Source organism: Ixodes scapularis, unplaced genomic scaffold (assembly GCF_016920785.2).
Source record: "Ixodes scapularis isolate PalLabHiFi unplaced genomic scaffold, ASM1692078v2 PGA_scaffold13__105_contigs__length_92229423, whole genome shotgun sequence".
Classification (NCBI taxonomy): domain Eukaryota; kingdom Metazoa; phylum Arthropoda; class Arachnida; order Ixodida; family Ixodidae; genus Ixodes; species Ixodes scapularis.
Genome location: NW_024609839.1, coordinates 86,486,043 through 86,493,112, shown reverse-complemented (window position 1 = coordinate 86,493,112; position 7,070 = coordinate 86,486,043). Strand labels below are relative to the sequence as shown.

The 7,070-nt window shown below is 49.2% G+C and overlaps 2 protein-coding genes across 2 annotated transcripts in view; one reads left to right on the top strand and one right to left on the bottom strand.

Annotated features, from left to right (window-relative positions):
* Nucleotides 1-1,249: 1,249 nt before the first annotated feature.
* On the top strand, nt 1,250-4,613 carry LOC8029893 (ATPase family AAA domain-containing protein 5). The gene is made up of 2 exons (XM_002408184.5): nt 1,250-1,514; nt 1,589-4,613. The coding sequence occupies exons 1-2, from the start codon at nt 1,499-1,501 to the stop codon at nt 4,255-4,257; spliced, it is 2,685 nt and encodes an 894-aa protein (XP_002408228.3). The 5' UTR covers nt 1,250-1,498; the 3' UTR covers nt 4,258-4,613.
* The window catches only part of LOC8029894 (2-aminomuconic semialdehyde dehydrogenase), a 26,236-nt gene continuing 23,734 nt past the window's right edge, over nt 4,569-7,070 (bottom strand). The window contains exon 10 of the mRNA XM_029991306.2: nt 4,569-4,823. Within this exon, the coding sequence (XP_029847166.1) occupies nt 4,674-4,823 (150 nt within the window). The 3' untranslated portion in view covers nt 4,569-4,673. The remainder of the gene's footprint in view (nt 4,824-7,070) is intronic.

Sequence of the window (7,070 nt, the reverse complement as noted above, 5' to 3'; positions counted from 1 at the left end):
GCGGAAAAGCGTTTCCTGCGATTTCAGATAAAGCTTAACTGGCCGATATGATTTTAAGAACCAAGATAGCTAAAAGCCGTTGCTCTAAAACATAGCTTATTTAGTGGCTTTAGCTAGACCCTTGTCGAAAGTGCTCTCTATTGGAAACTGTAGAATCCCTGCTCAATGGCGGACACAAGTGCGAGCTTCTTGGGTTGGATTGCGCCCGGGCTACACGAGCCCTCCTGCAGTGGGAGCACAAGTCGAAGCTCGCGCCACTCGCGCGTTCCGCGGTGTCTGTTCAACCATTGTGCTGTGGGTCAGATTTTTTTTTTTTTTTTTCTTCCAATGGTTACGTGATTAAATGGGGTCTATCGGTAACTGCAAGCATGGCGCCCGACTGGTGCCCAATGGGCGCAAGCACGTGCAGCTTACGCCGTGAACATAGCTTTTTCCAAACTTGCAAACGAGCAGAGACATGGGTTTTTCGCCAGCACTTCTGCAACTGTCAGGATTGTGACAGCCACGACTACTCCTGAGGACTGGGGAAATGTCCCTGGAGAAAATGGGCCCTGAAATTACGGTCGCGTGTGCCATAGAAAGAATGCAGTCTTACAGGGTGCTTCAAGCTTAGCGGGTCATCAAGGAACAATAGACGATGATCGGAGGAGCAAATATGATAAAGGTGTTCATTGGTACCAACCTGATCCTCGTAGCCTGTGTACAATTAGGCCATGCTACTTTTATGAGAAGTCAATCTGTGCTTATACATTTGGTTTCCCGCATGCAGTGGGGTTTATGAGTAGATTCCGTCTTTCATAGACGTGCTGAGAACACATACTTCATTATATACCCAGACGCACGACTAAGACGTTGCCCCTATTTCCTTTTTCATCATAAAATAAGCAATAACACTTTTATATTAACTGCGAATATCGTGAAGTTATCACTAAAACCTTCCTTCTAGAGATAAGTGCTCCTCGCGAAAGCAGTCCACGCCGTGCAGATCGTAAACACCACTCCAAAGCTGCCCACTCGCGCCGCTAGAGCTTTGAACTTTGCCAACAAAAAAGTACACGTTTCTAAAATTGCCGACTATCATGGTTGGCTGCACGCAACTTATTTTGTACATAGTTCCTCTGACCCTCTACTGATCCTTAGAAAGATATTTATTTTTTACCTCCTCATCTAGGGGGTGGGCTGTGGTACAAACGAAAACGAAACCGCGCAGTTGGTTGAGTAGTGGATTTCAAGTCGCTTCTGCGCCGAAGGGATAGATAAATCCAAAGTCTTTGATTTCGCGCGCGCAGGAGCAGGGAAGCAGGCAGGCGTCTACGTCTACGCGGCAGGTGGGGTATCATGTGGGAGAGTGATGCCATTACCGCGGTGGTGTTGTCAAGTTATTACGAAGTTTTTGTTACAAATGAAGCGAGGGAGTTTATAATAATAAGATGAGGCGAAATACAACCCTGGCCAGTTGCTCTTCACAGCGCGCTAACAAAGGTTCCGCGTAGCGACCATGGAGGTCAATTCAGGTGAGCGGCTTTCTTTAGAGCCTCTTTGTGCGTGCACTCCTTTCCCAACTTGATCTGGTGTCCGGACATTACAGATCCGTGCCACGGGCGACCGAAACGATCTTCGAGGAAAATACCGATCGTGTACGACGAAGAAGCGGACGAGTTCGTCGAGCATGACCGAAAAAAGCGTGCAACGCCGAACCGAAGCACTCGAAAAAACCGAGCAGCGCCAAAACGAACCGCCCGTCGCGACGCCTCCAAATCCGCACGGAGTAACCAGAGCGATGATTCGAACGCATTCTGCAAGGCCGCCGAAAGCCAAGCGTGGCCGGACAAGTACAGACCCTCGAAATCGTGCCGATTCGTCGGCAACAACGCCGCCATTGCCGAGTTGCGGTCCTGGCTTGCTACCTGGAAGGAAAGACATGCACAGTGGACGCTCTCCAAGAAGCCTCGGCAGTCCCAGAGCGACTCGGAAGATTCTACGGAAGCCCCGAGCAACTGCTTGCTTTTGACGGGGCCCCCCGGCGTGGGTAAGACGAGCGCCGTCTACTACCTCGCCGAAGAACTCGGCTACAAGGTCCTCGAAGTGCACGCCTCCTCGGAGCGAACCGGCCGGAAAATTTTGTCTCAGCTGCAAGAGGCGACGCAGTCACATCACGTTGAAGGAACCAAGCTCTCACTTGGGAGCCTGCAAGCATGCTTCGCCGCAGCTCCCGCCGGAGCCCCCCAAGTTTGCGTCTCCACAGCACCTTCAAGAAGCCAGCCGGAGGCCCCCGCCAGGAAAAGGGGGAGGCCTCCCAAAAACCCCAAAGCTGGTCCGCTCCAGAAACTCTTCCGACAGGCGTCCTTACAGGCTGTCCCACAGCAGGTTCTTGTGGAACAGCAGACGAAATGGAAAAGCAGCCCAAAAGAGACCCCCAAGGCCACCATCACGGGTTACTTTGCTGTTAAGACGGAAGAGAAAAGTGTGCCCCAGATATCGGTGGTGCCCAAAGAAAGCGTCGGGCCCAAGGAGAGTTTGAAGGGAACCCTGCTGGACTATTTTGGAGGCAGCACCAGAAAGAACAAAAGCTTTCAAGCAACTAGTGCCACTAAACCAGTGCAAAACCTATGTGGGTCGGTTTCCAGTGGCGAAATTCGGAAACATGTCCCGCCGTCATCTCCGCAGGATGAAGATTGTGATGTGGTTGTGGTCGGGGTTTCTACGCAAGCCTGCAAGCCATTAGCGGACAACAAACAAGTGCCAAAATCTGTGATGCGGTTAAGCTCCAAACTAAGAGATGACGACAAAGATAATGACGTCTGTCTTGTAAGTTGTGCAGGGCAAGCTGCAAGCACCGAATTGAAGGGTGTCTGTGAGAAGCCCATTCGTTCCGCGAGAAAGGAACGAAAGACCAAGCCTCCATCGCCCACCAAAGTACAAGAGCCACTAAACCAGTCGCACGAGTGCTCCAAGTCAAATCTGTCTTACTCGAGCTCGAGCATCATCTTGTTCGACGACGTCGACTCCGTCTTCGCGCAGGACGACGGCTTCTGGAGCGCAGTTGAGAGCGTCCTGTCGTCTACAAAGAAACCCGTGGTCTTCACGGCTACAAGGGACATTTGGCAGGTCAGGTCAAAGCTGCCGAGTCACTGCCCCGTCGTTGAGTTTGCGACGCCCACGTGCGGGGAAGTGGTAGAGTTGCTGGAAGAGATCTGTTCACTGGAGGGTATTGGCCAACCTTCCGCCGTAGAACTGGACTTTTTGGTTCAGTACCATCATTGTGACGTGCGCCGGTGTCTGTCCGAGCTCCAGTTGAGGTCTGCACTGCGTCCGGAGACACCATCTGTGCCCAAACCCAGCATGCTGTCTTTGGGAGACCTGCCACTTGGAGACAAGCTACAAAACATTCTGCATTTGGATTCGTGTGCTGAGTTTGTGGAGGCCCAACTGATGTTTGAGGAACTTGGTCTGGACCTTGCTTACCTGTCCTTGCCTGGACTGCTTCCGTTCCCAGTGATCGAGGCTCGACAAAAGCAGTCGGTTGCTGAAATCTCTGACGAGAGCGAACGCCGGGTCAGTGCTCTGGACGTGAGCTGGCTCTCGGACAGGGAAAGCGGCGAGGAGACGGATGTCGTCGAAACGTGTAAGGTAGAGACAGAGGCAAAGCTTGCCGCCGAAAACTCTGGGCCTCGTGCTGAACTTTCGAAACATTGTCTCGGATTGTTGGCCGAGATGTTTGATTCCTTCAGTGTTGTGGACTGTCTCGCCGGACGTCTTGGACTTGGTGCTGCTAACACACAGCCTCCAGACAGGATTCATGGATGGCAGGACGGAGCGGTCAGCCCAGTTGACGAGCGAACATACAGTTCAGCGGCCTCCGAGTGCCTGGCCTACATCGAAGCATGTTCCGCAAAGCTGAGAGCATGCCAACTCCGCCGCCTAGTAGGGGAGGCTGCTCCGGAGACATCAGAGCTCGGCTTCGTCGTTACAGACATCGCTCCGAGCCTGTCTAACCTATATAATCTAGCAGAAAGTGGGAGGGTCCTTGAAAGTAAAAGAAGACAAATCATAGAGTGTGCAGTGCCCGCCAGTGTCGCCATAAATTCTAGTGCTGTGCTCGATTTCATCAGTGCTCTGCGATCGATCTGTGCACTTGAGAGGAAAAGGATGGGCTCAAACAACAAGCGTTCGAGACGGTTTTTCCACTATCTCGACTCTTGTTCCCTGTTTCTGGCTGACAATGTTGTTGACCTCCTGTGTGCAGGCCTTGGCTGATGCTTTAATGCCCTAGCTATAGTGCACCCTTAACCACAGTCAGGTGTTACTGAGGTCAGGCTTAGCTGTGTCCAAGGGTGCCCATGCAATTAGGGTATAGTTGGCAGTAACTGGTAATCGTGCTTAGGCGGAACTGCAGTTCAGGATGCCCATCGAGCACCCTTGGTCGTAGTTATGTTTGACTTCAGTCACACTTAAATGTGGTTAAGGTTCCTTTTTTAACTAAAGTATTACAGTGTGTCAGATCTTGTTGCTAGGATGATCGTGGACAGCAATTTTGTTTGTGTGCTATTTCAGAGACAATAAACATGTAACGGATGTGTAGCTGCATTTATTGGGGGGTTGGCCCGGCTGGGGTTAGGGAGGAGGAGTTTGCTCTGCTGGCAGGCTTGCAGTGGACGAAAGGAGTCCAGTTTTCAACTGTAGTCGAGGCAGATGGACTTGACCTCCGTGTAGAACTCCTTGGAAGCATCGGTGCCTTCGCGACCCAGGCCGGACATCTTCATGCCCCCGAATGGCATGTGCAGGTGGCGGACCATCCAGCAGTTGCACCAGACTGTACCAACCTGCGTGGGATGCCGGAAAATCTCATTACTGTGAGAACAATTCTGTTCAGGTGAGCAAGATTTTGCGTATTTTAAGGTGTATTGGATCTGGTTTCTTGCCTATTCATACTTTTCACTTCTTTGAGAAAAGTCTATCAGCATTGGGGTTATTAAAAGACAGATTGTTCTACACCTGAATCAAAAATAAATGATTGCTCCTATTTTATTTTTTTTCCTGAGCGTTTTTTGTTTTGTTGTGGCTGGTTTTTTAAAGTGAAGCTATTAAATGACTAATAAAATCTGCGTCGGGTTACCAAAAAGTTTAAAATGGTCCACAAGAAGAAGTATACAGGTAGAACGAGCATCAAGTGACGAGTAGCAATCAACATTCATAGGGTCTTACGTTAACCCAAGATGACTTGAAGGTGAAAGCCCATGTGCCGATGCATTAAAGACAGACGCATGATTTTCTTTGTTTCACATTCTCTTTTTCACACTCCTGACATTATTCGCTTTATAGTCCTTACTTCCTATTGACTACTCCTCTAATTCCTCTTAATTCACTTTAGTTCCTCTTAATTCGCTTTGATTCCTCTTAATTTTCTTTGTCATCCTTAATTCCATTGCCTCTAATTCGCCTGAGTGGTCACGTAAACGTTTTGGAACCTTTCATGTCGCCGACGTGTTTTCGCTCATGGACTTTGAAGGTCGACTGAACGATGCATCATATAAGGCTTTCGCCTTTATAAAAACACGTTTGCAATACAAGCTGCGAGGAGGTAACGAATGCGTGGGCGAATACTCTGCGAGCGTCTCTGCCTTTCAGCCTGCTTTCCTCCTTGCCGCGCAAAAATGCGGCGCATGCACACTTGTGACCAATCGCAGCCAGTGGCATCCACCATTAAATTGCAAATGCTCCACATGCTGAATTAACCTGAGGCTGAGGATTAAGAGAAACATAGATCGAGACGTCTTCCTGTGTATTTTCTGTTACCTTCCACATTTTGATGTTTCTTTTCTTCCCCTGTCTTGGGTTAATTCAACGTGGCTAATAATCACCAGCCAGTGGCGTACCAACTTGTCTTTGAGTGGGGGGGCAAACCAGACCTCCCTACCCCTGGGTCGGGGGGTGGTGCCCTTGGTATCTCTTGGGCGCCGACGGATAGTATTTGCCCTGCCCAGTGGCGGCTGTTTCAGGGGGGGCAAAACATGCCTTGCCCCCCCCCCCCCCCCCCCCCTCTGAGAACTGGGGGAGGGGCAAGCAGCCCCCCTGCCCCCCCCCCCTCCCCCCCGATTGGTACGCCCATGTCACTAGCTTGCGTGCGCCCTTACTATATTTGCTTCCCATGGTTTGAGATGGACGCGCTCTATTCTCTAAGCGCTTGTCGTAGCTGGTGGTGCCACCTCTGGATAATGCTAACAAACATCGCTTTTGTTCGATCTGTCCCCGACAGCTGGCGCTCCGCTATTGGAGACTTTATCAATTTATACTTATCATGGTTACGGTTCATGTTGTACTTACAAGGACTAGAGAAAAAGCTGGAGAATAATGATCATAGCTGCTATTGGAAACTTTATCCTTGTCACCGTTACGGTTCATGTTGTACTTGCAAGGACTAGGGAAAAAGCTGGAGAATAATGGTCATAGTTTTGACCTGTCGTACCACAGCAGAGGCCAAAAGATTAAACGAGTGTTACCAGCTCATATATGCGCATAATGTGGTGCTAATGGCTGATAGCAGCGCGGATCTCCAGGAACTAATGCACATATGTGGTATCGAAGGACAAAGGCTAGATTTAGAAATTAGTAACAATAAGTGAGCAGTGATGATTTTTAATGGCGACGAGAAGGAAGAACTTAAAATACAAGAGTTTGTGGTTCAGAGGGTAGATAAATATAAGTACGTAGGGGTATGGGGGTTCACGACTGTGTGGATTATCTTAGTGAGCGTGAAAATTATGTAACTGATAAGGTCAACTGAAATGTGGCTTTAATGAAGGGAGTTGTGTGGAAATATAGCAGGTCTGAGGTGTTGAAGGAAATTCAGAGGAAATTTATGGTACTGGGTTTAATTTTTGGCAGTGCAGTTCTGTGCAGTGTGTTGATCAAAAAATTTTAATTGGTTCAGTTCTGGGGAGTAAAGATAACTGTTCAAACCGGTTTGTACAACTGAAGCGAATATATTTTCCGCGTTGTTAAGGCCATGGGCACTATTTCTGCTATAAAACGAGAAGCTATGGTCTTTTTTTTTCTGTTTTTTTTTTTTT